The sequence below is a fragment of the Hippoglossus hippoglossus genome, chromosome 17 (assembly GCF_009819705.1).
Source record: "Hippoglossus hippoglossus isolate fHipHip1 chromosome 17, fHipHip1.pri, whole genome shotgun sequence".
NCBI classification, from domain to species: Eukaryota; Metazoa; Chordata; class Actinopteri; order Pleuronectiformes; family Pleuronectidae; genus Hippoglossus; species Hippoglossus hippoglossus.
The window spans coordinates 10883180-10901782 of NC_047167.1; the positions used below are offsets into that span (position 1 = coordinate 10883180).

Here is an 18603-nt window from a genome sequence, read left to right on the forward strand (position 1 = left end):
CGGCTAATGCCTGCTAACACACACGCACACACACGCTTAATTTCATCACCTTGGCCGTGTTTTACGAGGCTGGTTCGACAGATGTGTGGTTAATTGGCTTGGTGTGAGCAGTAGGGGACATGTGAGGGAGAAGGTGATGGAGATAGAGAGATAAAGAGATTGGAGAAAAGAGAGAGAGAGAGAGACACACCCTCAGACTAAACCAATATCCAATATGACATCTAGGTGAGGAGAAGGAAAGCATTTTAAATAACCTTCAAATTACCTTTATTTAATGTGTAGTTCAAGCTGCAGAAATGATGGATCCTACAATTCCCATAACCCAAACTGATAACATCTTTCCGACCAGTCACGAAGGGTAACAGCTTCGTGCCTGGTAAACACCCATACACTCCTCACCTCAGGTCTGTAATGCAGGCTTTCTGTTCACTTTGATCGTATCATGCTTGAAATTATTGGAGTGCCTCTTTAAACGTGTGTGTGTGTGTGTGTGTGTGTGTGTGTGTGTGTGTGTGTGTGTGTGTGTGTGTGTGTGTGTGTGTGTGTGTGTGTGTGTGTGTGTGTGTGTGACTGTGCGTGGGTCTTTCTCACTTTCTCGTAATAGATGACCTCATACTCTACTATTGCCCCGTTGGGCCTCTCTGGCCCCTGCCAGGCCAAAGTCACGCTGTCCTTGCTCCGCCTCTCCTTCAGCACAACGCTCACTGAAGGGAAACAAAAGGTAAAAGAGGGTGAAAACATGAGCGACAAAGAGCGAACGGAAAGTTCAACGAGATGTGAAAGAAAAAGCATGAATAGAGGGAGAGAAAGAGAGCGAGAGAGCACAGGCTGTGAGGGCGAGGGGAGCGATGGATACCCTCTGTGCTATAATGAGTCAAACGGCTCATATTTGAAATGCGTCATTCCGCTAATGAGAGCGCTCACGAGGTGTTTTATACATGTGTGATTACAGTATTTCTACGATGTGTGTATGTGTGACATGCGTGTGCCTTGTGTGTGATCTGCTCGTGTTATTAATGCGCAAATCCAAAGCCCTGTGACTTCCTACCCAAGCCTCCCACATCAGAGCACATGCTCGAGTGGGATGAAATTGTGTGTCTTTCATGTGTTTGTGTAAATGTACATGTATGTGTGTGTTGTGCTGTGGTGGAGAGCAGCACTTTTGACATTTGGGGATCTTAATGAGGTTAACAACCTCCTACACCCCTTTCACCTCCCCCCTTCTAGTTATTACACACACACTTTCGTAGTGAGAGGCCTATTAGCTACCACCACCCTGTCATATGCACTTCTCTTGCACCAATTTCCCTCACTTCCATACTGTGAGGGATGCACATATGATTATATATGTGCAGCCAGAGGTGCAGAGGTGTCATTTTGTGCTATCAGAGTGATGCAGCACAGCAGTAATTTTACAGTTGCCATGTAAAAGCCTGATCTGTCAGGACACTGCAATCAGGAAGCGATTTTTTAAAAATACACCATTCCCTTTTCCCCCAAATTCCCAGTCCAAGCTGATGAGTATGTTCTTCCCCAGAGGATTTTATTTTCTTATCGCCCTTTAAAGACAGATATCACTGAAGTCCTGAAGGAAAATATTATTCCTGCGATCTAATCTGAAAATACCCTGCAACACATGAAAATAATATTATGAAGGAACCATCAGTCTGTGTGAATTCCGTCTTTTTGCACATTTAGTAATTTTTTGGGGAGAGCCATTACCCCAGTACATGTGTGTATGTTCTCACCTGTTTGTGACGTGGTGACATTGATGACGACTGTTCCTCTTGGAGTTGGACTTAAATCTGACACTCCATTCTGGCTCTCAACAGTGAAGGTGTAGTTGGAGTCCGGCTGCAGGTCAGTGACCAGCACCATGGCTGAGGAGAGACCAAACTGCCTGGGGACAAAATGGACGCTACTACCACACGGAGCACACTTTTTGCCATCGCCAGAGCACTTCCTGCAGTGCAGGCTGTAGGTGATGTCCCCTCGGCCTCCTGTGTCTCTGGGCGGCGACCACTCCAGAGTCACGCAGGTCTCGTTCACCGTGGAGATTGGGTTCTCTGGAGCAGACGGGGGACCTGAGGTAAGAAACAGGACAAAGGTTTATTTCTCTGAAGTTGTAATTTTGTTATTTTTACATAAAACTATTTAACTAAATAAGCTGTTGTGCATATTTGTAATAAACATATTTAAAAAGTGTACTCCACTGATTTGGCAGTTCAGCCCTATAACACGTTCAGACTCACGTTAGAAAGAAAGATATTAAAAAAGGATAAAAGCTGAGAATCAGAGAACCAGCGATTTTTTTTTTTGATTTGACATCCTGCAGCTCGAGTGCTGACAGTTTGCTCACAGTCAGGTGTGTTTTGTAGCCTTGAGCCACTCGCCTGAGGCAGAGATGAAGAGCAGGCCACAGAGGTCTGGTAAGAGGTCAGTTTCAGGCCAATCTATGCTGACTCAAGCGATATTGCTTCAGGCCATTTGTCAGATTCCATGCAGCTTTCCCTGGAGCCATAAAAGACTTAATACAATTTTTTTTCCACCCTTAAATTGCTCAACAGTACTACTACTGGTCAAAAACTCCACATGGTACCTTTAATGCTGCAAATTAAATCAGGTGCTTTGAAAAGTGATATGAACATATGGCGAGCTGTGCCCACTAAAACAAAGCTGTCCCAGTATGCATCTGGAACAACCTTAGCTACTGCACCACTCCTTACCAGTGCCAACTCATTAATTAATTACTGATGGATATTATTTTTTTCCCCCCAAATGTACATTCTCTAAACGTGCATTGTCTTCATGTTCATTAGCGATTTAATAGCAGTTTCTATTTAAAACAGAATTCACATTGATTGAATTAGAAATAAATGAACAGACTCCAGCCAGAGGGTGGACACTTAGCGCTCGATTAATGGAACAGACAGTGATTAGAAGAGTCTGGCTGATTGTAAACGTGACACTATGACGATATATTACAATTCCAAACTTTGAATTCATCTTCAGAGAGACTTCATGTGATGTTAAATAGCAGACTCCAGACTGCAGGGGTTTTTTCACCATGTGAATGTAACTGATACTCTTTGGGCGCTGCACTGCAGACAATAAATAGCGAGTGGACAATGATCTATTGAAAGTGCTCTGAGTCGTTTTCTCATGAGTCAGGTACATTTTATGATTTAGAGTAGTTAATATTGCTCTCAACCTCCGCTGGAATGATTAGTGTAGCGTAGAGTCGGAGACCAAAAAGTGTGTCAGTAATCATTTTCAGGCAAGTTCTCAAATGTTCTTTTATTTTACATATATTAGACATTCAAATGAAGTCTGTTAACATTGATACATAAATTTAAAAAGTCTAGAGTGTTTAAAATAGGACTGAAGAAGTATTTAGTCTCCAAATAAACCTGAGAATACCACTCTTTTATGTGAACACTTAATTCTAAGCCCTGTGCTCACCCTCGTGGATGTGAATGTATGTATGTGTTATTTTATTGTGCGTATTTCAAATAAAAGACTCGAGACAAAATGAAATGGGACAGATCACAGGGTAGCGTGCGTGTGTTAACATGAATCAAAGAGGATCACCCTGAGTTTTTCTTGCCGTGGGTCCTCTACGCTGGCAACAACAAAGATCCTGTTCAAATGAATTAGTGGCCTGTGCGTGTGTTTATTCTGTTTTAATTTACACAGTGCTGTAGTTTCACAGATTTAACAGATTGTGCAACCACTGGTAAGTCTACATCTGGGTCTTCTCTGTGCTTTTTCATTGGCAGATCAGTTTTACATATTACCAAGATTGTCAGCTTGAGCAAACCACAAACCTCCAACACACCATCGAGGTAAGTGTTTACCACGTCCTTCTTATTGTATGAGGCAAGGAAATCGCTGATTGTGGTTGCTCACAGGGCAGTAAGGGTGCAGACATCTCAACCATATGGAAATTTGGCCTTATAGTTGCCCATTCAGCCTGACATCTCATCAGGCCTCGGCTAAGCAGTGAGCCCCAGGGGGCCTGCCAGCAGGGCCTGAGACCTTTCTGATTAGCCCTCCCAGCGGCAAAACGCCTCTGAAGAGCGGGTAGTGATGGGGGATGGCTGAGCGTGGGCATCGGGGATCGAGGCCATGCTGGGGATAATTGAGGCTGTCGGTCATAAATCAGCTGAAAGGATGTGCTGACTGAGCCTGCTAATTCTGTCTTTTTCTTAACCATACCCTCCCACTGCCCTGGGCCACACCTAACTGTCCATCATCATCGTTTCTACTGATCGGCCCTTTTATGACATTTAAATTATATCCCTCCGATAGTCCACTATTTACCCCCACTGTTCTATTCACTGACTGGGGTCTTGGAGTGTCATTCTCCATGTCTTTCACCCGCTCTCCTCATTTTCTCCCCTCCATCCCGCTCAGTGCTCTTCACCAGTCAAGAGAGCATGTGTGTGCGTGTGCGCCCATACATATTTGAACAAACCCTTACTCATTTCCAGCTGATAATACCTGTCACATCTCACCTGCTGCACTGATTAATGCGTGTAATCTACCATAACCTGATAATGGGTTTGGGTATGTGTGTGCATGTGTGTGTGCGTGTGAGAGGTCTTCTGTATTTTTTCAGTTCAGTCTCTCTCTCTCTCTCTCTCTCTCTCTCCCACCTGTCACTGTCCTTTCCCCCCCACATCCCTCTCAGTCTACCTAGATCCATCTCTTTCTGCCTCTGCCTTTTCGCTCCATCTTTCCTCCTACTCCTTTTCTATTCTCCTTCGTCTACGTTCGTGAGGATGTGCTCTGATCCCCCTGGCTCTTTGTTTGTGTAAGTTTGTGTTGTGCAATGTGTCTCTACTTCCTCCAGGCGAAATATCCTTGGTACAACCGCTGCTGTTTTTGCGCTGGGGATGTAATTTGAACAGGGAGGGAGCAGGTTATATGGCATTTACTGCAGCCAGCCAAACAAGCGGTGATTGAGATGTTTTGTTATGTTATGTCAGTCTTATATACAGTCATTGGTGTTGTGTGTGTGTGTGTGTGTGTGTGTGTGTGTGTGTGTGTGTGTGTGTGTGTGTGTGTGTGTGTGTGTGTGTGTGTGTGCACGAGAGGAAGACAGAGAATGAGAATCACCCATATCAGTTTTCTCATCTGACATATCTGTGTGCCGTAACCACACAACTGGCAGACATGGATGTGTGTGTGTGTCATATATATGTCTGTATATCTAGTGCTTAGTAATCCAATAGCAGACGAAGGAGCACATGGAAGGATTATAAATAAATAAATGAAAAACAGCCACGCAATGTAAATTCTTCGAGGAACACACCGCAGACTAATCAAAATGAAATGTAATCCAATCATTGTAACTGTAAGCCATTGTACAACATGAAATGTAAACATCCAAATGCAAATATTTAACTATGTATGCAGCATGTAGGCCGGAAATCTGTCTCCATCTTTTTTAATGACTGCGTTTGTGTCCAATATGATTTACATGTGTTTGAGTTATTGCCCGTGTGTCTCATTCCATCCAACTCACGTGTGCAGGCCATCGAGCGTGGGTCGGTCTCAGCGCGGTAGAAGCTTTTCTCACAAACACACTCCACTGCTTGTTCCTGCGGGGACGAGCTGTGAGGAGGGCATTTGGTGCAGTAGGCGTCCGTGGCTGATGCTTTGTAGGTACCAGGTCTGCATGCTGAACAAGGAGACAGACAATCGAGAGGTTAGACGATGCGATAATGCAGCCGCACGTGCCAGGTCATAATCATCAACGAGACTTTTGAAAGTTTTTAAAGTGTTCCAGACAGAGTAAACTGCTGCTAAATGCTCTAAAGGGTTACACATGTAAAATACCATCTAAATGTTCTTTGTAATATATTTCATGATGATGATGAAGGCCAGAAGCTAAAAGCAAAAGTTTTCTTTAATACTTCCCCCCTCTCTATACACCTTATAAGAGGAGAAGTGAAGTTGTGCCAGAAATCCCCACATGGTCACAAATGCTTTTAGGGATAATTCCAGTTTATTACAAGTCGGCTCTTGTTTTTGTAGTTTGGGCCATCATTTACGTTGGTTCCCATGACATTACACTTGCCAAAGTAATCATTGAGTGTTTGGAACCCGGCAACATTGCCAAAAACAATGTCAGGAGACAAGAAACACAGGAAATCACATAATCTGAGAGGATTTAAACAAATGCTCAGGGTTTTCCAGACTTCACTAAAAGAGGGCAAACGGGGAAATTATTACCCAGACTGCCCGTTAAAAACAGCCATCACAGGTTACAGACAGAGTTCCTTCTTCAACTTCTACACATCGTAACCCCTGTAGTTGTGTCATACAGACATCTCAGGTGGTTTAATTATCGTTTACCGTCCTCAATAATAGTTTGATCATCTCACTGGTCTGTTTTTTTTGTCCCAGCTGACTGTTTGAGTATTGTCTTCATGTTTTCATGTTGTCATAACTGATAGAAAGGATAAAGGCTAAAAAAAAAAAAAGTGTAAAGGATTCAGAAGAGTACAAGGGAAAACAGAAACTTGAAAAAGGTACAAAATGTCCAAAAATACCACAACGACACGAGGAGTTATGACACAACAAGGACACAACAGATACTGATAGGTCATAAGATGTGCCGTGCAGCACCCATGGCAAAGAAGAAGAAAAAAAATAGTCTGATTTGATATATCGTGACATTAGAGATACATCAGGCTGAAGGCCCGTATAACCACAGGGTCGTACCGTGTAATAACAAAGTGCAACTGCAGATCAACTGCCAGTTCTGTTATATAAGACTTAGATCTTCGGGCAACCAGGGGAACAAAACAATACACAGCTGCACTCACACCAATAGTCACAGTAGCATAATATGAGTATTGCTATGGCTGTTTCACAGGCTGAATATTAGTCATTATGTGGAGTCATAAAACTGGGGAGGGAAAACCGTGCAAGTGCTCAAAAGCAGCAGCATGTGGAAATAGACTGGGGACTTGAATGATTTCCCTTTTGAATCCAAGGCAGTAAAATGGAATTCCTGACTTTCCCTTTAGTAATCTGAATATAGATTACGCGAGTATTTATTTTTACATTCATAGGCTGCCTGGTATTCCCATCCTCGCAAGCCTTCTCTGCCACAGTGGTAAATAGTATTCCAGTGTACAAACCCCATGTAAGGGAAATGAGGGTGTCTCAAATACAATCCGATAGCTTTGTGTGTGTGTGTGCGCCTGTATTTTGTGAATCGATTGGATCAATGATGCGATACAACCCACCAGGTGCTGATTGCATGTTGGTATGCTGAGCGCCCGTGTGTGAGAAGGTGTTAAGTATGCGGCGTGTGTGTGTGCGTGACGGAGTGAACGGGTGTTTTTGAGTGAACGTGTGTGTGTTTGCTTGCTGATTGCTTGCGCGGGTGGTGAAGGTCACGGATTTAATCAAGCTACATGTCACTCGTCCCAGAAAGGCTGTAAATTATTACACTCGCACACACACACACACACACTTACACACGCCTTCTCAACGCTGTGGTTAACCTGCAGGTAGAGGAATTTTAAAAGTGGCCTAAAAGTAGTGTGATTTCTCACTGTGGAGGTAAGTTGCTCCACCTGGACGCTGTGCTCACTCGCTTGCATACAGACAGTATTTTTAGGAAAATCATTCATCATCGGGGAGCAAAGTCCACTAGCACAATCCCCAAAAGACTTGAGAGAACACTGGAAAAGGAATGAGTGTGTGTGTGTGTGTAGGTGTGAAATAGAGAGAAAGAAAGAAAGGAAGGAAAGAAAGAAAGAAAGAAAGAAAAGGGAGTGGTAATTCTCAAAGGGTTTGTGCTCTCTTTTCTCCTTGCTGTCAACTTCCAAGGTAATGGGTGCCTGTGTGTGTGTGTGTGTGTGTGTGTGTGTGTGTGTGTGTGTGTGTGTGTGTGTGTGTGTGTGTGTGTGTTTCTCTTGGCTGGGTTTGTGCGAGCAGGGTGGAAAAAAAGCAGCTTTTCTCCGGAGACATTTCATCCGGAGAGTCCTGGCTCTGGGTGCAGGCCTGCCACAGAGGCACAAAGGACCCCGGTGCTGAGAGGACAGACAGGACGCCCCATGCCAGGCCTGGCGTCCGAACAACTGCCCAATCAAAAAACTTTGTTCAAGAATGGGAGCTTGGCCTCCCCGAGTGGAGCTTCCTTCTCTTGTTCTTCTGTTTTCCACTCTGCTTTTCCACCTCGTTCTCACTCCAGTTTTTCTTTCTCTCTCAAAGTCCCCCCTTTCCCCCTTCTCTCCTTCGCTCTCTCTCCCACTTTTCTAGCCCTTTTTTCTCTCTCGAGCTACTCCCAGTGTCTGCCCCATGGGAAATGTGTTACTTGACTTGGTTCCCTTATGATTAATGATTTACCGTAGATATGAAAAAGGGACAAGAAGGCTGAGGAAGTGAGACAGTGCTCACATAAACATACACTCACAGAGGAGAGGAAAAGTTTAGTCGCAAAAGCTCCTGTACGTTGTAAAATTGTGAGCTAACTCTAAATTTGCATCATCTTCAGTGTAACAGTTGACTGTGTAGGGTGTGTGTGTGAATGTGTGAGATGTGAGTGCATGTGTTTCTTCTAAAGACAAAGAGTGGCCTCAGATCCAGTGTCTTATTAAATATTCATCCGGTCACCAGAGAGACTCAGTGTATTTATGCCAATCGATAGCTCTTAGATATGATATAGTACTGCTACTCAAGACACACCCTCAGTCACCACGCACTGATTGAGAAGGGAACAGCCCAACTGTCTCCTATGGGGAAACGCTGTACACTCGGAGATGACTGACTGCTGCTCTATTTCTAGTCTTTTCTGTTGTTTTCAGTGTCGCAAAACAACTGATTATATTCTTTAACCATTTATAAAATGACTCACAATAATGAAATAAGCCCATAATCATTTCCCAAACTACAAGGATATCTGCTTAAAGCACTACTAATCCCTATATGTACATTAACAGTGGGTCAAATGTTATGTAAGGGGTACGTCGTACTGATGAACACAGAAGGAATTTTCACCAGATTTTTGGGTTTATATGCATCTGCTATTCTCAGTGCTGCTTCTGGTTATATTATATACACCAACACTGCAAAGCTGAGGATTTCTGGGACAAAAAACAAGCAAGAGCCGCATATTGTCACATTTCTGAAACTCCGAATTTTTTTCCATATTTCATTAGTTTGACGATGATCAAAATTATGGTCGACTCCTCCAACGTTCTGAAATGACTGACAGATTGTTATACGCACTTCTCTTTCTCACTTTCTTTCATCAGCTAGGATTAATTACATAGCATGAAATGAATGTGATGTGTTAGAACAAACCTCTCCAGAGAAGTGGGCCAAAATTAACTGCAATGGGAGGAACACAATGTCTCCTACACACATGGACACACACACACACACACACACGAGCAGGCACCTACTTACAAATGCAGCCTTTACGCTAATTCAAATAAGGGGTCATCTATAGGTATGGTACGAAAAGAGTGTGATGTTTCATATTGGCGTACACTACGAAATCACGCTGTTGTGAAATCTGTAGCATGTCCTGTGATGAGCTGCGTGTACGTGTGACTGAAAGGTTACATCCCCCTAAATAACATTTTGGAGCTGCTTGTATAAATGACAGAAGCTGCTGACTGTACAGGGTTCAGCTCAGGGAATGCATTTTCCCTTTGCATGAGAAAAGGCCTGTGCAGATTCTCACACGGGTGCACGCACATAGAAACACAAACATCACATTCTCAGTTGAAGTTTTAAATATATTCAGCCAGACAGCTGCATGCTTACACAACATCTGCAACAGCTGCACTTCTCTGAAACCAACATTTCCTTGGACTTTTGCTGTGAACTTTGTCTTCTGCTCCACATGTCTTTAAAACATTCTTTCTGGTTCTTCTACTAATTGTTTTGTTCTCTTGCTTTCTGCCACACTTGGTCCAGGTCAAACATTGGCTCCCCTTCGGCTTTACCATAAAGGGCAGAAAGAGGAGACAACTCGTGTGTGTGTGTGTGTGTGTGTGTGTGTGTGTGTGTTTGTGTTTATGTTTGTGGATGGGTGCGGGTGGTATACCGTTAGGGTGAAAGTTTGTGTGTGTATGCACGTGTGTCCTTCTTAGAGGGAAGTTGTGTAAAGCTTGCTGGCCCAGGGGAGATGAGCTCCATAATGGTCACCATGGCAACAGGCTTTCAAGATGGAACCCTTCTAGTACCCCTCGAGTGCCACAGCTCCAGGAGCACAGAGCGGCTTGTTTGAGTGTGAGTATGTGTGCGTGCGTGCGTGCGTGCGTGCGTGCGTGCGTGCGTGTGTGTGTGTGTGTGTGTGTGCGTGTGTGTGTGTTAGTGTTAGTTGAGGCCAACTACTTAAAAATTGATACATCAAGCGTCACTGGAGAAATCTGACGAGATTGAATGTGACGTCCTTTACGGCCACCGGGGTCGCATACGCACAACGTATGTGTGTGTGTGTTTTTAGTTGTGTGTTTGTACTTGTGTGTACATGCCCGTGAAACATGCTTTTGGTCGAATTGACATGTTTTCATGCTGAACAAACGTATGTGCCAAGTAAAAAGAAAACACACATCTAGGTACGAACAAGTCATTGTGTGTTATATGGTGCTTTACTGAATATTGGTGTGTGAACAGGACATGAGACTTTATCAACTGAGAGTGTTTGTGTCGCCAACAATATCCCTTCTTAATAAGTGGAAGTAATGTGGTGGTGTGTGTGTGTGGTGAGGATCTTTTTGTAGAGAGCAAAGTATGAAATGCATTTGTGTGTGTGTGTGTGTGTGTGTGTGTGTGTGTGTGTGTGTGTGTGTGTGTGTGTGTGCATGTGTGCGTGCGTATGTTTGTGAGGAATAGAGATGTCAGCACCGGGCTCCAGCCCCCTGCTGAGATCCTCTAATCCGAGTTCATAACAACCTTTAACACCATAATATTCACCATAACTACTAATCCTGTGACGCGCGTGCACACACACACACACACGCACACGCACACCTTCTATCCTGTAAAAATAGTGTGTAACTCTCGAGTTTGCAAGGATGCTGCAACCATCCGACCAATACACAACAAACTGGAACCATCAACAAAACTCTGAAATAAATCATGTCAATCTTTTGTTTTAGCACATTTTTAGGGGACACTTGACATAAAAGTCAACCAACCATATCTGTTACATAATTATTTCCCAATGCTTATAGCCCAGAGGATTGAACTGATGTTTCACTCAAAGACAAATGACAAAGTCATGTAAATGAAAGTATTTAGAATTAAATAGAAAATGTGAATGTTAAAATTATTGCTAAAACAACCATTTAAATTGCACTGAAGGGCTTCTTGCCATATTGTGTGTTGTAAATGCAAGTTTGCAAATGCAATTTGATTATAATAGACACCAATTTACTGGGAACAAACAGTATTCATGATTTTCAGTGCTGCAATTGAGTTGGTGCTCACTGGTACAGAACGTCAGCACTTTGGGCGTCTGCCTTCCAAAGAGATTCAGTGGAATACAACCAAATGTCAACTTACTTAAATTTAACAACTGATTCCAATGTCTGTAAAGATGAAATAATTAAAGATTCCCTATTTCCACTAGAATTGCATTTCTGTCATTTAAGGGCAGTGAAGTATAGTTTATACCAGGTAAGGAAGCTATGGACCACACTGCCTCCTGAACAATTAAAGGCATGTATAGGTATTTAACTGTATTATTACAGTTAATATCACATGCTCAGAATATTTCATTAATATTTGTGCAGATTTGTTCCATGTGTTGACATAGCCTGCCAGAAATGATTATCAGTGATGACATGTATTGTCAAATGAAAGGTGGTTATTATTTAGCTGAAAGAATTTTAATTACTAGCTTTTTAAAATTACATTGTTTTGTGTTTGTGTCTGCACATTATCAAATGATTGAATCATGGCCTGGTGGTTATTTTACCCTAGTTCATCGACTGCTAGTCATCATATTCGAGATAAAGCAAGAAACAGTGATATCTATGGGATAAATATCAAATCATATTCTGAAACTGAAAAAATGGCTTTGAAAGGTTGAAACTCTGCGTTTGGAAGCTTGAAATAATAAACAAGGTTTTGTATTATTGAAACTAATGTTTTAATAGGAAGAAAATAATTTTAAATCTCTGCAAACAATATTTTGTACTTGAGTTTTTCTTCTTCAAAACTGCAGCATTGCTTTTGCAATGTTTCTCCAACACGTTTCAAATTTCTCACTGTTCTTCCGCTGTGCCTCAGTTTGTTTCCCAGGTTTGAAACCTTGTAAATTGTCATTTGAAAACTGGAGCACGTAAGTTGGAAAAAAGTTCTGAAATGTTGAAACTAGAGCATTGAAAGAGTGGATATTTATTTTAAAACTTTGCGGTTGCACAGCTGAACTCCTGTCTTGTTATTTCAGAGTTGAGTTTACAACACCAGCTTTTCAGATAAGCCCATAAATTTGCAATCTTTCAAATCAAAAGTGATTTTCGACAGTGTCAAAAACTGTGATGTATTCTGTAAAAACAGACCCTGTAAAGACTTCTGCCTGAAAGAGCCTTATTGTAGAGAGTGAGAAGCAGGATCACTTGGCTGCAGAGTGGATGAGAGATACAAGCTGTGTCCACACGGAAGACGTAGGCCTCCGTGATTGACATCTCAGGACAGAACCTCACTGTGTTTATGGTATCTTATGACTTCTCTGACCGGCACGCACACAAACACACACACGGTCAGACCGGATATGAATTGGTTTGTGATGTCCAGTACATGAAGCACATGAGTACACTCTGGCTGCTCTCTGATCTACTCTCTGTTCTCGGGATACCAGCCAATTACTGAGAGCAGCCAAGGAGAACTATGGGACGACACGCCCCCCCTCCCCCTCATTCTGTCCATATCTGTCTTTTCTCTGTCTTTCTCTGTCTTGCTGTTTTTCTCGCTGTCTGTCTCCGTCCCCCCCATCTGTCTAGTTCTATTTTTCTGACTCTGTCCTCTTTCTGTGTGTATCTCTCTCATTCTCTCTCTGACCATCCCTACTTTATGTGTGTGTGTGTGTGTGTGTGTGTGTGTGTGTGTGTGTGTGTGTGTGTGTGTGTGTGAGAGAGAGAGAGAGAGTCTCTCTTTGTATGTGTGTCTTATTTCCCAGTAGGCTGTCTGTCATACATTGACCCTGACCTTCTGCAGAGCCCCTGCACAAATATTTACTCTCTCGCTGACAGGCACACACACACATACACAAACCCCTCCAAAAAAAAAAAAAAAAGTCACAGGGATAGATTTCTCAATTTCAGTGGAATTAAAGCAAATACACATCTACACAGACACACACTTCTCTATAGTGGTAATTCAAGTTGATGGCTCACTAATTTTGAGCCAGTGTTGTTATACTGCAGTCTAAAAACAGATTAAATAGATACCAGGTGCATGTGTGTGTTCTGTGTGAACGGGGTCATGGGCGAGGGACAGAAAGACAGACAGGGAGAGAGAGAAATACCATGACAGGCCTATAGAAGGAGTCTGTTGGGAGTTAGCTGCACAGACTGAATGACTAATTCTTCTGTCTATTTTGCCATCAAGACAAAAGGCCAAAAGAATACAAAGATCCACCATCTACTTTTGAATATAACCAGCCACACCAAAATACAAAGCAAAAGCATACACACACACACACACAGCTTTTATCTTTCTTTATAAGTGCACACACACTGTCGCTCTCTCTAGACACATATATCTTAAACAGCTTCCTTAAAACCCAATCTGCAGAGTTTTAACACACTATAATCACCCTCCCTTCAGATCCGTGTCTGTCCCCAGATACACTCCAGCACACACACACACGTATACACACTTTGTGCCACACACACCAGTAAACGTGCCCGCATCGGCCGGCCCCGTGACCAACAAAGTGTGTGTAGGAGGAGCGCTGCACCGCCTTTCCTCAGCCACGTTATTTTCAGTTCATCACTCTCAATAATTCATTCTCACAGGCGGAGTTGGATAGGAGAGCCCCATGCCTTTTTTCTCTATGTCACTCACGCACACACACACACTCACACACAGAGATTTTGTCTATTTGCGTTGTCATTAATCTCAGCGTACAGTGATCAACTTCATCATTGTGTTGTGAGTTCGCAGGAGAAGCTCACAGCCGCGTCGTAGTCAGTTTTATAAAGAACAAACACACAACGCACAAAGGAAACGCTAAGAAAGAGAATGCTGGAGATCGCTGCCCCGCTCAGAGTCATGTCAAAACAGATCTGCACGCATTCCTCAATAGGTGTCCTCAAGTGCCATCTCCCACCTGACAGATACAGCGCCCATTCAGCGCAACGTAGGAAATCAAGGTTGTCACATACAGGAGTCCCCTCTTGGGAAAATTGCCACTGCACGTTCCTTTTGTTTTCCTTTAGTGCTCTCCATAAAAATGCTTGGGACCACACAAGCTTTTCATCAAATAAATATCGACCAAACAATTTGATCTATGGGCAGATGTTCTCATGAAGCAGCTTTAAGAGGCAGTGACACTCACGGACCTCAGTGATGATGTTAGTCGTCTGCGACATGTTATCTTTGTCCTCATTTGACATTTGAATAATCCCAGGCTAGTTCAGGAGTTATAAGCAGCATCTTTTTTCCGCGAGTTCTAAGCTGATTTATTTTAAATTTATTTCACTATATACCGACATTTGTGTTTCTTCTTAAAGGAATTTGCAGATAATTATATCTTTTGAAAGTCAAACAGGATGTGAAGATCTGTGCTGGATGTTTGTGTGCAGAATGTAATATTTATGATTGTGAGACGGAGGATTTCTTTTTTTCCTACACATATTGAATCAGTTGGATGCTAAGGGTACTAAAGTGCTGTAATTGCTTCTGCAGTCAGCTTCACCTGCTGACCATGTTGATCATGTGGTTTACTAACTAAACACGCTAAAATACAATATCTAAATTCCTGTAATGTGCAGAGCACCAACCTGCTCCTGTCTCTTTCATCTCATCTTTGCCTCATGTCTCTGCAGCTTTCATACAAATATTCAATTTATACCTGAATTACTGCAGCAACTGGTCTAAATCAACATATTCTTATAAAAAAAACAATCTGTTGCATCACTCATCAGGCTCCGTGTAACCTCGTTTATTCACATTTTCTGAAACGTTCCCCTTGGCTTTAGAATAATAGTGCAGCGGGTCGGCAAATGAAAGCAGCAACAAAGTGGACTTTGACTGTGACTATATCCGTGCATCGTGTTTGTAGCTGAGCAGTAACATAATAACTATGCAACAGCGGCCCAATCAGTCTGACAGGCCAATCGTACATCTGGAAGCCATCCATAAACTAGAAAGAAAGAGAGGGAGGGGCCGGAGGGGAAGGGGTCAATGGCTGCTTTCCTGTTCCTGTGCCTGCACGCCTCCTCCGCTCCTCCGGCTCACGCACTCACCTCTCCTGATCCTGAATGGAGCAAAAACTCAACACGAATCCAACACTAAATGTTGAGATTATACCGACTTTCCCAGGAGTGCACACGTGTTTATCACTAACTGGAACACAACAGCATCTGAAACGCAGCCAATTAATGACAACTGTACCCAGAGGAGACACACTCTGCCCTCTCCACCTCTCTCCTAGCTCTCTCCTGCGTCTGTCTGTGGGGAATAGTGCTAAATAAAGATGTTGAAGAGTTGAAACATGCGTTAACAGTTACTCAGTCCTTGGCCTGCTTTTTCCTCGTTTTCTCTGCGGGTTTGTTCACACAGCACAACCCACTGCACCAGACTCCACCGAGCTACATGAGGTCCCGTCTTCCCAAACCGTCTTGATGTCCGTGGGTTTCACGGTGGCCAATGCTTCAGTGGTGCAAACGCCAAAGGTGGCTTTTGGCAACTCAGGTTATGTCTGGCGAGTGATCGGCCACAGTGAGAGGGGAGCTGCTGGGAGGCTTTGCGTGAATAGACATTATCTGGGTCAGCGCTGTGTGGGTATGTAGACGGGGACTATGGTGTGCTGAGGATATAGCCAGAGCGCCTAAGCCTTTGTGATTTTGTGTGTCCTTTATTCAAACACAAAAGAGAGGAGATGAGAAAGAGGGAGAGGGAAATGGATGGAGTATGAGAGAGTGGAGATAAAGGCGAATAAAGGAGAAATGAAGGCAAAGGTGGCTGTCATTATCCAAATGAATAAAGAGGGAAGCCAGACAAGCAGAGCAGCAGAACGACAGACACACACAGACAGGTAGAGGGACAGATGACTGGCCTTTACTTGGCCCATTTATCCGTTTGTCCTTTAAGAACATCTGTCTAGTAATAACACCCCGCTGCCTAACACTTCCACAGCTTACTGCCCTAATGCCTGCAGCATTGGACCGACCAACTCACACACACATACACGCACATGTTGTGAGGACCGTATACACACAAAAGTCTCTTAACTTGCTGTCTAAACCCTTCTGTTCACCGCCCACTCCTTCTTACCCACACCTTTGTGCTCTCAAGCTCCCCGAGCTGCCACCAAGAGAAGAGCAAAGAAATGAGAGAAGTGTGTGTGTGTGCGAGAGAGAGAGAGTGAACATACTAAATGCAGGAGGGAGCCCTTGACCTTCAGAAGTCTGTATGTGATCAACATAAAAATGCTCACTTTACCTGCTGCCTCCACTGAACACACACACTCTGACACACACACACACACACCTTTGTTGAAAGGATAGAGGCAGAGATCAAGCTCTGTGTTGGAGAGGCAATAAAGAAAGGCAGCTTCCCTACTGAGCTTTCAGCATCGCACACACACACACACACACACACACACACACACACACACACACACACTGTAAATGAGTAAAGCTCTTTCACAGGTGCAAAGATTAGCCTTTTCTACATCTGTTTCCAGCTCAAGCCTTTCATTATGAACAGAGACTGCAATCCTCTTATGAGATATAAAGTGTATTGTTTCTAGGTGGGTGTGTGTGTGTGTATACGCAGTCTTTTGTGTGGTCATATTCTTTGTTTCATTATATTCATCAGTGCATATCTACGATCTTGAGCCCTTATAGTACATGTATCATTTAACTGGCACATATCTGTACAAGTGAAAGCAAAGTAAGGTTTTTATCGTAGCGCTGTGGTCAGAGCCAGGTTGGATCGGCTGAATGGTCGAGCAGGAGGCCTCAGATCGCTGTTTGTCTCTGGGCAGACAGAAAGCTGAACTGAACCCTTTACAGGTTGAGCAATGTTATGTTAATATCAAGCTACAGTTTTTTTTCTCTCTTAAAATGAGATCGCACAGGCTTTATCTATCCCTCCCAAAAGTTATGATCTCATAGTCGTAGTCAAAAGGTTTGGAGAGGGTACGATTCTGTGAAGTGGTGTGAAGTGATGTTTGCCTGGCTTAAAGGTTACTTGGCTTTGCTTCAAAGAAATAGTTCATCACTGGAGCTATTCTGTGGCAGACGGCAGGTCTTCTTGCTTTGAGAATGAGCACAGATTTGGTTTTGATCTCTGCAAAGGCACAACGATCCCAAACCTGGCAACCAGACCAAAACATTACTGTGCCCAGCCAAGTAGTCTGACACAACCCCCCCTTAAAGTGCAATCTGTTTTACTTTATAATATAACTTGATTTAATAATATCAAGAATAGTTGGTTAATGGGCAAGCTTTCCCAGAAAGAGAAAAATACTGTTCAAGTGGAGGGCAGTCATCCAGTGATAAGCACTGTCGCTTCACAGCAAGAATATTTCTGAAACTGTAAATTGTCTGAAGGTGTGAATGGTTGTTTGTCTCTGTACAGTCGCTTTCAGACATGAACAGATTTGGATAATGGGTCTGGACTTTCCCCGGAGTTTTCCTTTCACATATGAACAACGCAGAAGGAGAAGGCCCAGGTCAGACACGTTCACAACAACAGGAAAAACTCTGGTGAGGGGTAATCTTGGCAGAGCTTGCAGGAGGCAGAACATAATGTATAAATTCCACTGTAAAAATCACTAGTTTTTCTCTCTCGAATCTCATTGTCTTTCCAAGTCGATCCTTCCTATCTTTATCTGAGTAGACGTGTACGGCTCCCCTTTTTTACCACTAGAAATGTCATCAAAGCAGTGAATGCACCCACTTTGCGATCCTCCAGAGAATCTCCTGCTGTGTTCTCACATGGGCTCATTTGGACATTCTTGTGAGTATTAACCCGGGGTTGGCAGGATAAACTCCTCAGATTGTCGGGAGCAACAGATTTGGACATTTGGGCTCTCACAAACAGTCTGGATAAATTCAGGAGAATATCCAGACTTCAGTTCATGTCTGAGAGTAAACAAAGTTGGCCCTGTGACTGCTGGCTCCCTGTCCAGGGTGAATCCTGCCTCTCGCTTAATGACAGCTGGCTTCTGGTAACCTCTCACGACCCTCAAAGGATAATCAGTATAGAGAATGGATGAATGCCAAGTGGATTCTCCAAATGTGTGCTCCCCAAATGCTCAACAACTGTATTTATAAGTTGTAACCAGTAGTGTCTGTAAATAAACACATATCTGACAAGGCAATTCACAACGGATTGGAGGCACATTGGAGTTTTTCCTACTCAATGATTGACACTTTGGTTTTACTT

At 43.2% G+C, this 18603-nt stretch overlaps 1 protein-coding gene across 1 annotated transcript in view; it reads right to left on the reverse strand.

The window, feature by feature from the left end:
* LOC117778088 (ephrin type-A receptor 3-like) overlaps positions 1-18603 on the reverse strand; it is an 86607-nt gene that overhangs the window by 37844 nt on the left and 30160 nt on the right. Inside the window, 3 exon segments of the mRNA XM_034613341.1 lie at positions 592-704; positions 1749-2084; positions 5531-5686. Coding sequence (XP_034469232.1) covers positions 592-704; positions 1749-2084; positions 5531-5686 — 605 coding nt within the window.